The sequence below is a fragment of the Urocampus carinirostris genome, chromosome 2, assembly GCF_059441175.1.
Source record: "Urocampus carinirostris isolate Australia breed hairy pipefish chromosome 2, RoL_Ucar_1.0, whole genome shotgun sequence".
NCBI lineage: Eukaryota > Metazoa > Chordata > Actinopteri > Syngnathiformes > Syngnathidae > Urocampus > Urocampus carinirostris.
In genome coordinates this window covers 64,436,087-64,451,812 of record NC_142350.1, presented here as the reverse complement: position 1 = coordinate 64,451,812, position 15,726 = coordinate 64,436,087, and the positions used below count along the sequence as shown (strand labels likewise).

The window sequence follows — 15,726 nt, the reverse complement described above, 5'->3', positions numbered from 1 at the left end:
GGGAAGGAGAGAAAAGAGAAGGAGAGAAAGAGAGAACGTGAGAAGGAGAGAAGGGGAAAGCAGGAGAGAGCGAAAGAGAGAAAAGGAAAAATGGAAGAGAGAGCAAAAGAAGGTAAAAAGACACAGAGAAAGAGACAAAGTGAAACAAAGAAAGAGAAAGAGACACAGAAAGTGAAAGAGAGAGAGACAAAACGTGAGAAAAAGGGAGGAAAAGAGAGAGAGAGAGGGAGAAAAAGAAAGAAATACAAGTTTGTGAGAGGCACCTGGCTTTGGCAACATCAAGTGGACATATTTAGACCTGCAACTCGTTTTTTTCTTGCGCTTCTCTGAGCGTCGTCTCGCGGGCCGGATTCAATCCCTTAGCGGGCCTGATCTGGCCCCCGGGCCGCATGTTTGACACCCCTGATCTATACCATTCACATAGGTCACCCTTTTTGCCTTCAAAACGATGAATTTTACCTAAAGATATAAGATTGTCACGCCTTTTTTTAAAAAAAATCACCTTGTCATCCATGATTAAAAGATAACAACGTTGGGAAAAAAAAATAACGCTGTTACGTAACGACATTCATTTTTTAGTAACGGGGTAATCTAATTACTACTGTTACTGACGGTTAAAAGCGGGGCGGTTACTTTGGCTGCAGAACGCCAAAGGCGCTTTTCGGCGGCTCGGTTTTCCGCTCTCCTCCGAGTTGTTTACGTCGCGTCTTTTTGGATCATGTCACCATTCAAATTAGCAACTACCTTACACAGATGCTGTAAGTTGCTTCAGTGCTAAAAATTTATATGTTTAAGGTTTCTATAAGTATGTTTAAGGCTCGTATAAGTAACATGTATTGTTTTAAACTAAAAAATAAACGTTTCATAAAATAATATGCTCTATAACAGGGGTGTCAAACTCATTTTAACTCTGGGGCCACACGATAGAACAAACATTCTGTTGGGGGCCGGACCAGTAGATTAAAGAGAAAGAAAAAGAGAGATAAAGAAATAAGAGAAAGGGGGGGGATAAAGAAAGAGAGAGAGGGGGAGAGCCTGAGAAACAAAAGAGATAAAAAGAGAAGTCATGAGAGAGGGGGAAAGATAGGGAGAGGAAGAAAGAAATCTAAAGAGAAATAGAAAGACCGAAGGAGAGAAAAGAGAGAAAAAGCGCAAAGAGTAGGAAGAGAGAAAGAGAAAAGAGAGAAAAGGAAAAAAAGGAAATTAGGGCAAAATAAGTTAAAAAGACAGAGAGAGAAAGAGACTAAGAGCAACAAAGAAAGAGAAAAAGAGAGACACGGAGTGAAAGAGACAGAGAGTGGGAGAAAAGGAGTGGAGAGAGAGAGAGAGAGAGAGAGAGAGAGAGAGAGAGAGAGGAATAAATACAAGTGCAGTGTCTTTGTGAGAAGCACCATTCTTTAGCAACATCAAGTTGACATATTTCAACCTGCAGCTTGTTTTTATCTTGTGCTTCTCTGAGTGTTGTCTCGCGGGCCGGATTCAATCCCTTAGCGGGCCTGATCTGGCCCGCGGGCCGCCAGTTTGACACCTGTGCTCTATAAAGATAAATAAAGTCGAGTTTATCTTACTGTTGGAAGACAGGCTTCAAGAGTCAAGTCAAGTCAAGTCATGTTTATTTGTTTAGCCCTTAATCACAAAGAGTCTCAAAAGGGTGCACAGACCACAGATTATTGCAAACCACAGACTATTATGACCAGGGTTGGGTAGGGTTACTTTAACTGGATTACTTTCAATGACTTTTGGATTACTCCAATACCAAATATGCCGGGAATCAAACCTGGGACCTCTTGACGAGCGCTTTACCTAAATGATCCAAAAAACGCGTGGAAAACGTTGATAGGTACGCTAACATCTCCGGTGAGAGTGGCGCTAACGGAGGCGGCGGCCTCCGACAGCGCTCCCTGTAATCTGAGGTTAACCGAGCAGAGGTTTTGATGGCGACCGCAAAGCCGTTTCCTCCGGGCCGTTCGCAGCGAGAGCCAAAACCAGAGAGACAGTCGAGATAACTGCAAGTTGTAGGAAAACTCCCCCTTGTTACACTTTTCATGTTTACGATGACTCTTTTGGTCTTAAAGGGCCTTCGAAACCGACGCTGATCTTAAAACCGCAGGACAAACTGTCGTATGAATAATTGAAAGGAGTTGTCGTTTTCTATCCGGCACTCAGGATGCATAAAAGGTTGGGGGGGATTTTTTTTAAGTGCGCTTGTTTCACTCTGCTTTGATTGCAGATACGTTAAAAAGATTGATCCGTTGCATCGTTTCTGGTACGTGGACAAACATGGCCGGCGGTGCCCATACTCCTTTACGGAATCACGGTGGGTGAAGACTAGGGCTGCGCAATTTAAAAGACTACCGTTAATTCCGCACCTGATTATAAGCCGCATCCACCACATTTTAAGAGGATAACCGCTTTTGTACTTACACAAGCCGCACCCGCATATAAGCCGCATGCGCCCACATTAACACATGTAACACAACCACGGAATTATCCCAAACCCGACTTTGAGTCCCCCAATTGTGACTGAGGGGGGATTTTGTAAGGTTTATTGTTCTATATTCTTTATCAATTATCGGTCAAATCATAATACACTACAAAGCCAAGAGGCCGAGACACTTGCTCCCAGCCAAGAGGCTGAGTCAAGGTCCTAGCCACAGGGCCAAGCAGCGATCAGTGCGAATGCACCGTTCCTGGAGGTACTGCAATACCGGTCCGATGCGAGGAGTGGACAGAACAAGCTTTTATTCCATTTCCCATTTGCAAAAATCAACTATAAAAACATTATAATAAAAAACAAGATTAGATAGTGCCAAACTCAGAATTACAGTTGACTGAGGGGGGGATTTTGTAAGGTTTATTGTTCTATATTCTTTATCAATTATCCGTTATCCGTTATCAGTCAAATCATAATGCGTAAATCATAATACGCTACAAAGCCAAGGGGCCGAGACACTTGCTCTCAGCCAAGAGGCTAAGTCAAGGTCCTAGCCACAGAGCCAAGCAGCGATCATTGCGAATGCACCGTTCCCGGAGATACTGCAATACCGGGCCGATGCGTGGAGTGGACAGAGCAAGCTCTTATTGTCATGGTCGCCTTGGCGACCGGTCTGCCCCGCCCCCTGGGCACCAGCTGAAGCAGTTCAACTAATCGCGTGTCTGCTATTTAAGGCTGGATTGTGGGCTTTGCGGGTGCTGGCTCATTATATACACATTGTCCGTTCTGTTATGCCTTGTCCTGTTTTGTTGAGTTGGAAGAAGCCCGTGTTTGCACGTTTTGTTAAAACCGTTTGTTCTGTCTTGTCCCTGAGTTATGGACAACTTTTATTTTGGTAAATAAAAGTTTTGGATCGTCACGCAATTGAGTTCTCCCTTCCTGCCTCCTGCCTCCGTTCTGGTCCGGTCACCCCTTCCACTCCATGACACTTATTCCATCTCCCAATTCCAAAAATGACACATTTATAACCTCATAGATACAAACCAGGGCATACAACCAAGAGCTATACATGATAGTCCAAAAACAACAGCCGGCGAAATGAGGGTAAAATGATACCGATACTTAAGGTTTGATGCAGACGTGCAGAGTCCGGGTCCCGTTGAAAATAATCCAAGGAAAAAAAAAGTATATTTCCAAAGGTAAGGGTTGGGAAAAATATATATCCACTATTGTCCGCTGCGTCCACAAATACGTCTCACCTTTACTCCACTTCCCATCAGCCCCCGTTGTATTCGCCCCTTTTTTTTGATTCGCCCGTGGAAAACATATCAGAATAAGTTTTCAAAGCTTTGATAATATTATAACTTTCATCCCAAACCGTGTCTGTGAAGGGTAGCAAAACGCTACTAGGAACACGCTCGCAAGACAAGGAAACGGGTCTGTTGGAAAAAATTACGGTATTTGTAAAAATCATGGTAAACCGTGCTGATCTTTCTCCTTAAAACTGACGTCATTAAAGTCGTCTTCCCCAGTATGGTAAAGAGACTTTGTCATATAGACTTCATCTTACGCTCCTTTATTCAAAAACACGCTAGCAACACACTTGCATATATTCCACCGGTCTAAATCTTACCTTTTGTACTCGAGCGCCGCTGGCGGCTGTTAGAAAAAATACATAAATTGGCCGCATCAATAAAAAAGCCGCAGGGTTGAACATTTGGGAAAAAAGTAGCGGGCTTATAGTCCGGAATTTACGGTAATTGCTATTTTTCTGGATTGCATTTTCGCAGCGATTTTCGATGAACCATTGGGCCTTTGTTTTGGGGAGAACTTGCGTTATTACCGACTAAATAGGACTAAAATGATGACTCACAATACGTGGTAAGCTTTCTCTCCTGGCTTTGATCTCTTTGATCTCCGGCAAAACTAACATCAAATGCGACAGAAACAAAATGAAAATAAATCCAAACAGCTTGCCAACATTTTTTTTGCCGTTCCATGTATTCCGTTACTCCCCAAGCCTGCACAAAATTTAGTCATTTTATTCATATTTAGTTTCTTTTGTCTTTTATTAGCATGTTTGGTGTGGGAGTAATCCAAAAGTAATTGAAAGTAATCCAGTTAAAGTAACCCTACCCAACCCTGATAATCGATGAATCCGTCGATTATAGTTTGATGAATCGGATTGCTTCATTTCCTCCTCTTTATGGACGGATGGAAAAATAGTGCACCAAACAACTGATGAGTCTATACAGACGCCGCCCTACTTATGGACAAGATAAGTTCAGGACGATTGTTCGTAAGTTGAATTTGTTCGTAAGTTGATTCAGAGCTATATTTCATATAAGTATGTTTAAGGCTTGTATAAGTAACCTGTATTGTTTTGTACTAAAGAATAAGCATTTCATAAAATAATATGATCTATAAAGTTAAGTTTAACTTACTTATGGAAGATGAGCTTCAAAAGTTAGGCGACTTCCTCCTCCGTGGTAGAAATTGGGCGAAAATAAACGTTCCGACCATTTTATCAACCGCATCAATCTTCCTTATTCCACTTTCATTTTAAATGAAACGGCTCGCCTCTTTTTTACACTCTACACCAACCACATTGAATGGATGCATGAGATATTAAACAATAAAAATGTCAAAGTTCTTAACGCAATGGAGATACAGTATAGTATGTTTACACACAAACTAGGAAGAGGAAGCCGGATTTCTTCTTCAGGGTGGAAAAAGGTACACAATACAAAATCCAACTTACAGCTATGTCCGGATATTTTTCGACATCACGAAAATTTTTTCCGTACGTACCGTTTTTCCTAGCTCGAATGTACGTAAGTAAGGGTGCGTATGTGATATAAAACTGTAAAAAATTCCATATATCTGCAAATTATATTTTCCTTAACCAAAGATCATAAAATATTTGGACTTATCATACAAAAAAAGACCATACATTTCATTTCAGCCGTAGCAAAAAATGTTATCCACGAAAAAAATACATCAATAATGTCAAACCCACTATTTAAAATTTAGTTTAACATTAAAATGTTGAAACTTTCATGCCAATTTTGTTTGTAATGATGCAATAGTAAATAAAAAAAAAACATTTTATAAAAACCGTCTTGGTGACCTCTGCAGGACCAAGTTGGTACTACAACTCTCAGCGTCACAACGGTATTGTGAGCGCTCTTATTTGCATTGATGTAAGGTATTTAGTGGCTTATAAACCACGTTGAACAACGGATCGATGCTCTAATTAGGCGTCAACACTTTTAATAATCGATTATATTGATTAGTTGTTGCAGCCCCATTACCGTCTGAGAGTATATGACTGGACTACTATTGATCCACAAACAAAAACAGAACGACAGTTGAATAAATGGTGTTTGATGTCATTTTGCAAAAAGTACAACCAAATCGGAGGTCTTCCCCTTTCAGTGTAAGAAAGCGATTTAGAGAGCAGCTGGCTAGCTACACGCTAGCAGCGGATAGCTTAACCCCGAAAGTATCCAAAAGAAAATGAGTCACTGGGTTTCACACAGTACTGAGGACTTAGTAGACAATTAGATAGATAGATAGATAGATAGATAGATAGATAGATAGATAGATAGATAGATAGATAGATAGATAGATAGATAGATAGATAGATAGATAGATAGATAGATAGATAGATAGATAGATAGATAGATGTCTAGATAGATAGATAGATAGATAGATAGATAGATAGATAGATAGATAGATAGATAGATAGATAGATAGATAGATAGATAGATAGATAGATAGATAGATAGGTAGGTAGGTAGGTAGGTAGGTAGGTAGGTAGGTAGGTAGATAGATAGATAGATAGATAGATAGATAGATAGATAGATAGATAGATAGATAGATAGATAGATAGATAGATAGGTAGGTAGGTAGGTAGGTAGGTAGGTAGGTAGGTAGGTAGGTAGGTAGGTAGATAGATAGATAGATAGATAGATAGATAGATAGATAGATAGATAGGTAGGTAGGTAGGTAGGTAGGTAGGTAGGTAGGTAGATAGATAGATAGATAGATAGATAGATAGATAGATAGATAGATAGATAGATAGATAGATAGATGTCTAGATAGATGTCTAGATAGATGTCTAGATAGATGTCTAGATAGATGTCTAGATAGATAGATAGATAGATAGATAGAAAGATAGATAGATAGATAGATAGATAGATAAAAATAGGGTAATATGCAAATGTGGGGGGTGGGGTTTATTGTGGGCTTTTACTCCCCCGGTTGGAGTTAAAGAGCCTCATGGCATGAGGAAGAAATGATCTCCTCAGTCCACGACTACATTGCTGAGCCTTTATACTTTTTGTTTAGCCGTTGTTCCTTAATATCCAAAATTATTCACACATTGGTATTAATATTGAGAGGAGCGTTTACACAAGAGTATTATTCTGGTCTTTCTGCTATGGCGAAGTAAGAAAATGAGAAAGAAAATGGCACGGTTTGATCACTTTGAGTTTCCATAGTTTGAATTTTGTGCCTTTTAGCACTCGTTTTCAGTTGCACGACATCTAGTTTTGAATGAATACACACTGACCCTTTAAAGTAAGTGCAGCCCACACAAATCATTATTCATTATTGATTCACTTCCTCTTGACTGATATTTTCATCTTAATTTTTGATGTTTTTTTTTAATTTTTAGATATTATTTTGTACGGCATCTTAAAAAAATATATATTTGAGGACAGGAGAAAGTTTTTATCAGAGCTTTTATTGTGAAGAAAACCTGATTTGTCCCAATCTGAACCAGACCCCTGTTGTAATATCTCATCTCATCTCATTAGCCGTACCGCTTATCCTCATTAGGGTCGCGGGGGGCTGGAGCCCATCCCAGGCATCTCCGGGCAGTGGGCAGGGGACACCCTGAACTGGTTGCCAGCCAGTCGCAGGGCACACAGGGACAGACAGCTCATTCGCTCATTCACACCTAGGGACAATTTAGACCGGCCATCTCATCTCATCTCATCAGCTGTACCGCTTATCCTCATTAGGGTCGCGGGTGGGCTGGAGCCCATCCCAGCCATCTCCGGGCAGTGGGCAGGGGACACCCTGAACTGGTTGCCAGTCAATCGCAGGGCACACAGGGACAGACAACTCATTCACTCATTCACACCTAGGGACAATTTGGACCGGCCAATTCACCTGAAATGCATGTTTTTGGAACGTGGGAGGAAACCGGAGAAACCCACGCAAGCACGGGGAGAACATACAAACTCCGCACAGGAAGTCTGGAGCTGGATTTGAACCCATGACAGGTTCCCGAGACATGAACTGTGCCGCACTAGCGCTAACCACTGCGCCGCCGTGCTGCCTGTTGTGATATGATTTTTTTTATTTTTTTATTTAGGAGTACCACCATTAAAAATAGAATTTGTTTGCTCAGTAGTTTCTTAGGTGTGTTTTATATTACTCACAACTTCTCACCTTTATTGTCCTTACATCGAATAAACAAAAGTCTATAGGAGAAATTACATAAAGTACCTAAAGGAGAATCTTTGATTGTGGCAAAACAGTACTTGTTTCTATCCCCATCCATGCACGCGACCTCCGTAAACCTCCAGTAGGCGGGAGGTAAAAACCGCAATATTTTTCCCGCAAATTGGACGCGGGTTACGACATTTTCTTTTCATTACAGGCACTCGAAAAACATACGCGTTATTATTCAACTGACCCCCACTGGGATGAGATAACGCGGCGCATTATTTTCCTAAATTCATGCAGGCGCTCGCCTACTGTGCTCCAACGCTGACAGGGGGCAAAGGCCGTTTTCTCATGAAACGAAGCAGGATGCGTACACAGACATATTACCAAAAGTAAAAGCTAATTATTTTTAAACGATATGCAAAAAATGCTTTGAGATTGGCTGGGAACTGGTTCAGGGTCAATCGTGCTTCTTGTCCTAATTTAGTGCAGTTCAGGTACTGTATGTCTAGGATTTGAGCAAATATTTGTTAGTAAATATTAAAATCTATCCTACCCTAGGTAGGATAAGTGGTTCAGACAATGATCCCTTGGCTGCAGCACGGCGGCGCAGTGGTTAGCGCTTGTGCGGCACAGTTCATGTCATGGGAACCTGTCGTGGGTTCAAATCCAGCTCCAGACTTCCTGTGCGGAGTTTGTATGTTCTCCCCGTGCTTGCGTGGGTTTCCTCCCACGCTCCAAAAACATGCATTTCAGGTGAATTGGCCGGTCCAAATTGTCCCTAGGTGTGAATGAGTGAGTTGTCTGTCCCCGTGTGCCCTGCGATTGGCTGGCAACCAGTTCAGGGTGTCCCCTGCCCACTGCCCGGAGATGGCTGGGATGGGCTCCAGCCCCCCCGCGACCCTAAAGAGGATAAGCGGTACGGCTAATGAGATGAGATGAGATGAGATCCCTCGGCTTGGGTTCCAAAAGAAAGCAAATCCCATGAATAAACAACCGGAATTCGCTTTTATTTTTTTCCGAATTAGTCGTCATCGATTTTCAATACCGGGGGGGGACGAAGATTTCGAAGAATGTTGGCTTCCTCCACAATTTTAGAGACGAATGCTTTTTATTTTCGACTGCGATTACGAAGACAAACGAAATGCAAATTTGAAGCCGAGAGAAAAACTTGCTATGACGAGCAAAAGCAGGGAAGTTAGGGTCCGGGCGAGCTTGGCCCGAATGTTTTTTTTTTTTTCACAAAAACAGCGCTCATTAAAAACTTTTATATTTGACAACTAGATGTCGCTATCGTGTGGAGTGCAACCTAAATGGAGAATGAAAGAGAGCAAAAAGTAACTTTTCGTCCGGATGAAAATATGGAAAGTATCCATGTATGTGGGTGTGTATTTTTAAAATACACACAAATAAAACAGGAAAACACTCAGCGGCACTGACGCTTACAGGGACCTAGCTGGACAAAATGATACAACCACGATGCATGGGGAAAAAAACAACCATTATAGCCTACTCTCCCGTAGAAAATCAATCACTATTAATTACACACTTTTGGAGCTGGCCTCACATGTTGAGTTAATGTAATTTGCTATTTTCATACCAGTGTCGTGTTTCTTCAATTATGGGTCGATTTGAAAGAAAGAAAGACAAAAAGAAGGGAAAAATATTCTTTTAAAGATTGAAAAAATAGGAACGAAGGAAAATAAGAAAAAGAGGACAAAAAAGTGTCGTGAACCGGAACAGGAGGAGGACCCAGATGCGTAACGTTTCTCACACAAGCTCTATTTTACGGGAATGGGGCAGTCATGTACATTAACACAAACGACAGTGATTCGGTGATCGCTGGGCGGAAGAAGAAAGACAGAAGACTGGCGTGGGACAACAGGAAGCGAGAGACCAGCGAGAACGATACCAGCTACACGAGCCGAAACCGGACAGGGGGTGTTGATACAGGACAGAACGGGGCTGACAGGATTTATAACAGATATCAGATAGGACGAGATAGACGGGAATGATACCAGACACTGGAGACCGGAGACCGATATCAAAACAGGACGAAATAGACGGGATTGATACCGCAATTTACGAATAAATTCAACTTACGAACGATCGTCCATAATATATCTCATTCATAAGTAGGGCAGCGTCTGTATAGAATTATCAGTTGTTTGGTGCACTATTTCTCCTAATCCGGCCCGAGGGACGCCTGTTTGACACCCCTGGTTTACAGTCAAGTTGTCAGACTGACAGACCCTGTTTTGGCTGTACGTTGCTAAGTAATCCTTTAAATGGAAGGTTATTAAACAATTTGGTTCACTGTTGAGACAAACCCACGAAACAAAAAGGAAATACCCAAAAACCTCAGCCAAGCACACAGAGCAATTTGATTGGGTGGGCAGAGCTTTGCACAAAGAGCCATCTGCATTGAAGGTAAATAAGTCAGCATCCGCGTTTGCAGTATTTTGTAACATTTTTACAAAAGAGCTCTGCTTGCACCTTGTTTTGAGTAATCATTAATGCAAAAAAATGAAGGTTAGAATAAGTTTCATTGATCTTAAGTAATTGCAGAGGGAGACAGGTTTAAAGTGGTGTAATTGTCGATATAGGACACAGGCTCTGGCATTATTCTCAGCTCGTAGGTTTTTAGCATATCCTTTAACGTCACACAGTTGATTGGGTGGGCAGAGATTTGCACACAGCGCCGTCTGCACTGAAGGTAAATAGGTCAGCATCCTTGTTTGCAGTATTTTGTAACATTTTAACAAAAGAGCTCTGCTTGCACCTTGTTTTAAATCATCATTAATGCAAAAAAATGAAGGTTAGAATAAGTGTCATTGATCTTAAGTAATTCCAGAGGGAGACAGGTTTAAAATGGTGTAATTGTCGATATAAGACACAGGTTCTGGCATTATTCTCAGCTCGTAGGTTTTTAGCGGATCCTTTAACGTCACACAGTTGATTGGGTGGGCAGAGATTTACACACAGCGCTGTCTGCACTGAAGGTAAATAGGTCAGCATCCGCGTTTGCAGTATTTGGTAACATTTTTACAAAAGAGCTCTGCTTGCACCTTGTTTTGAACCATCATTAATGCAAAACAATGAAGGTTAGAGTGAGTTTAATTAATCTTAAGTAATGGCAGAGGGAGACAGGTTTAAAGTGGTGTAATTGTCGATATAGGACACAGGCTCTGGCATTATTCTCAGCTCGTAGGTTTTTAGGGGATCATCTAACGTCACAGAGTGAAATAAAATGCGGAGACAATTTAGATTTTGTTTGGAGAGACAGTTTTGTTGGATTTCATCTTTAAAGAAATACAATAAGTTGCTATTATGGATATTTGGGTTAAAATGGTTCCCGACCCTGTTATATACATGGAACGCAGGGGTGTCAAACTCATTTTAACTCGGGGGCCACACGATAGAACAAACATTCTGTCGGGGGCCAGACTAGTAGATTTAAGAGAAAGAAAAAGAGAGATAAAGAAATAGGAGAAAGAGGGAGGGGAAAGGAGAGAGGGCGGGACAAAGAAAGAAAAAGAGAGAGAGGGAGGGAGCGTGAGAAACAAAAGATAAAAAGTCATGAGAGAGGGGGAAAAGAAATCCATGGAGAAATAGAAAGGCAGAAGGAGAGAAAAGAGAAAAGAAAGCGCAAAGGGTATGAAGAGAGAAAGAGAAAAGAGAGAAAAGGAAAAAAGGAAGTTAGAGCAAAAGAAGTTAAAAAGACACAGAGAGAGAAAGAGACAAAGAGGAACAAAGAAAGAAAAAAAGAGAGACACAGAGAGTGAAAGAGACGAAGAGCAACAAAGGAAGAGAAAAAGAGAGACACAGAGAGTGAAAGAGACAGAGTGGGAGAAAAGGGGTGAAAAAAAAAAAAGAGAGAGAGAGAGAGAGAGAGAGAGAGAGAGAGAGAGAGAGAGAGAGAGAGACTACACAAGCACAGTATCTTTGTGAGAGGCACCTGGCTTTGGCAACTTCTAGTCGACCTATTTCAACCTGCAGCTTGTTTTTCTCTTGCGCTTCTCTCAGTGTTGTCTCGCGGGCCGGATTCAATCCCTTAGCGGGCCTGATACGGCCCGCGGGCCGCCTGTTTGACACGTGTGATGTAACGGGTCTAATAATTAATTTTGTTTTTGTTGAGATTCCTGCTTAAATATGTTTGTATAATTTGTATATAAATGTTCTGCAATGACGAGTCCAACAGTGCCACCTGCTGGTACGGGGTAAGGTTTAGCTTAGCCTCTGATTTTATGACCGGAAGGAAGATATTGTTAGCAGTCTCCAACGCGCTGCCACGACTTTTTGGTGCGCCGCAAAAAGTTAATTGACAACATCAAAACCACAACTGACAAATCTTGCAACATACTCAGTAATATAATCCATGTTGTCAAGCTGTTTGGATTTATTTTCCTTTTGTTTCTGTCGCCATTTATGCTAGTTTTGCCGTATGCTGTAATGAAATGAAATGATCTGCATTTATATAGCGCTTTTCAAGTCAAGACTTCCCAAAGCGCTTTACAGTGTGCTTCACATTTCCCAATAGCGGCCGTGCAGCCATGGAAGGCGCTAACCTGCTTATTGGGGGTATTAGGGGTTCAGTGTCTTACCCAAGGACACTTCGACATGTAACACGGACAAGCCGGGATTCGAACTGGGATCCTAAAACGATCGCTCTACCTCCTGAGCTACTGCCGCCCATGTACTGTACTGAAAGGCTAATTTCCTTCATAGAAGTTGAAAACCAGCGGAGGTGCTAACCACATGGTGTGTGTATGTTGTGTCGCTCATTGCAGGTAAATTGTTCCCGTTTTTTATACTCGTTATTGTCAGGGTTGGGTAGGTTTACTTTAACTGGATTACTTTCAATTACTTTAGGATTACTCCAATACCAAATATGCTAATAAAAGACAAAAAAATATATATGAATAAAATGATGACTCACAACACGTGGTCAGCTTTCTCTCCTGGCTTTGATCTCTTTGATCTCCGGCAAAACTAACATCAAATGCGACAGAAACAAAATGAAAATCAATCCAAACAGCTTGACAATGAACCGCTCACCACTTGTTGTGGAGACCCGGGTGCTAAATGATTTGTAAACGACCTGATTTTTTTATTTTTACACGTTCATGTTAGCGAAATCGTTCGTACGGAAGATTACGATGACACTGATGTACGATTAGCCTGGGTTAGCTTCATGTTTACGTTAAACATTCAAGTTAAACATTCAGGGTGTTGGAACGGATTAAAACGATTTACATTATTTTTAATGGGAGAAATGATTTCGGTGATCAAACAAATCGGGTTTCGAACAGGGTTCTGGAACGGATTATGGTCGAGAACCGAGGTTCCACTGTAGTGTGTTTGCTAGGGTTTTCAGTTTTTTGTGCGGTGTGTGTTTAAGGTGGTAATGGCTCGGGGGAAGAAACTGTCTCTGAGTCTGTTTGTTTTTAGGACGGGTACACTGCAGTTACATACAATATAAGCAGGGTTGGGTAGGGTTACTTTAAATGGATTACTTTCAATTACTTTTGGATTACTCCAATACCAAATATGCTAAAAAAGGACAAAAGAAACTAAATATGAATAAAATGACTACATTTTGTGCAGGCTTGGGGAATAACGGAAGACATGGAACGGCAAAAATGATGTCGGCAAGCTGTTTGGATTTATTTTCATTTTGTTTCTGTCGCATTTTATGTTAGTTTTCCTGGAGATCAAAGAGATCAAAGCCAGGAGAGAAAGCTTGCCTCGTGTTGTGAGTCATAATTTGATTCATATTTAGTTTATTTTGTCTTTTATTAGCATATTTGGTATTGGAGTAATCCAAAAGATATTTAAAGTAATCAAGTTAAAGTAACCCTACCCAACCCTGCTAATAAAAGACAAAAGAAACTAAATATGAATCAAATGATGACTCACAACACGTAGTAAGATTTCTCTCCTGGCTTTGATCTCTTTGATCTCTGGCAAAACTAACATAAAATGCGACAGAAACAAAATGAAAATAAATCCAACATCATTTTTGCCGTTCCATGTATTCGGTTACTCCCCAAGCCTGCACAAAAATTTGTCATTTTATTTATATTTAGTTTCTTTTGTCTTTTATTAGCATATTTGGTATTGCAGTAATCCAAAAGTAACTGAAAGTAATCAAGTTATAATGCATTATTTAAAAAAAAAAAAAATGATGTTGGATTTATTTTCATTGGTTCTGTCGCATTTTATGTTAGTTTTTAGATCAAAGAGATCAAAGCCAGGAGAGAAAGCTTACTACGTGTTGTGAGTCATCATTTTATTCATATTTAGTTTCTTTTGTCTTTTATTAGCATATTTGGTATTGGAGTAATCCAAAAGTAATTGAAAGGAATCCAGTTAAAGTAACCCTACCCAACCCTGTGTAATGCCATGGTTGTTGCTTGAGTTCCAAAATAAGTGTTCATTTTCCCTTTTCCATAAATTGGTAAACTCATGACACACCCGTCATTGTTCTTTGTCTTTTTTCCCTTTTGTGGAGTAATCCAAAAGTAATTGAAAGGAATCCAGTTAAAGTAACCCTACCCAACCCTGAGTATTAGCGAAAATGATTATTTCTTACCAAACAACCCACGACCACTGGTTTAACCCAATCCCTGGTAAAAATCTACACGATTTTGCGGCGGTATTTCCCCCCCAAAAAAGATAAAGTTTTAAGGAGTTACTGTAGTTTGTTTTTAATTTAAAAAAAAACGAACCGAGTGTCCATCCACGGGACTTTTCTCCTCCACACGCGACATCATCAATCCTTCCTTCCTCTCCACCAACAGATGCCTTTAATCCGGGGGGATTATCCCCCCCCCCAACCAACAAGGTCACCCTCGCATGCACCCCCCTCCCCCCCTCCTTTTCACTTTTTATAATCCGCGCGCAATCTCACTTTCTTTCATTTCTTTCCAACGGGATTACGACCAAAGCGAACTCGCGTGGATCACCTGCCGGATTCCACGCCGACGCACCGCATAGACTTTCATCCAGAGCGTGTTGGAGCGCGTGCGTGTGCGTGGAGTCGTGAGACCCCCCCCCCCCCCTCCCCCTCAAAAAAGCAAGGAAAATAAAAGAAGAGAACGAAAGAAGGATAATGGAGAAATGCAAAGAGACTCACCGAAAAAGATGCTTCCCTCCATGGCTCGTTCGAAGCTTAACTCCGCGTCAGTGCGCGCGCGTGTGCGACATGCTCATACACTCCGCGGGCGTGTGCGTGCGCTGGCGTGCGCGCGCGTAAGGGTCCGCGTGTTCACTCCGGCGTCAGTGTTTGCTCTGCAAACTGTGCGGGGGTATCCTTTTCTTGCCTTGCTCTCTCTCTCTCTCTCTCTCTCTCTCTCTTTCTCTCTCTCTATTTCTCTCTCTCTCTCTCTCTCTCTCTCTCTATTTCTCTCTCTCTCTTTCGCTCTTACTCTCTCTCTCTCTTGCTCCTCTCTGTCTCTCTCTTACTTTCTCACTGACGTTCGCTCTCTCAATCCCTTCCGTTTTATTCTCTCGGTCCCACTCCCTCTGTCTTTCTTTCTTTCTTTGTCACCACTCTTGCTTTCTTTCTCTACCCCTTCCCCTATCTTCTTTCCCTCATCTATCTTTTTCTTTCTCTGTCGCTCCCAATCATTCTCCCTACCCTCCCTGTCTGTCCTCTGTTTGTCTTTCTCTGTCCATGCGTCTTCACCTCTCTCTCTCTCTCATTCTCTCTCTCTCTCATTCTCTCTCTCTCTCGCTCTCTCTCTTTTGCTCTCTCTCTCTCTCTCTCTGTCTCTCTCTCTCTCTCTCGCTCCACTCCGTCTCTTACTTTCTCACTGATGTTCGCTCGC

General features: G+C 41.5%; 1 protein-coding gene across 4 annotated transcripts in view; it reads right to left on the bottom strand.

Moving 5' to 3' along the window:
- The window catches only part of znf385d (zinc finger protein 385D), a 166,155-nt gene extending 150,645 nt beyond the window's left edge, over positions 1–15,510 (bottom strand). For all 4 annotated transcript variants that reach the window (XM_088327506.1, XM_088327507.1, XM_088327508.1 and 1 more), the window contains exon 1: positions 15,033–15,510. In XM_088327506.1, coding sequence (XP_088183632.1) covers positions 15,033–15,054 — 22 coding nt within the window. In that variant the 5' untranslated portion in view covers positions 15,055–15,510. The remainder of the gene's footprint in view (positions 1–15,032) is intronic.
- Positions 15,511–15,726: the final 216 nt, after the last annotated feature.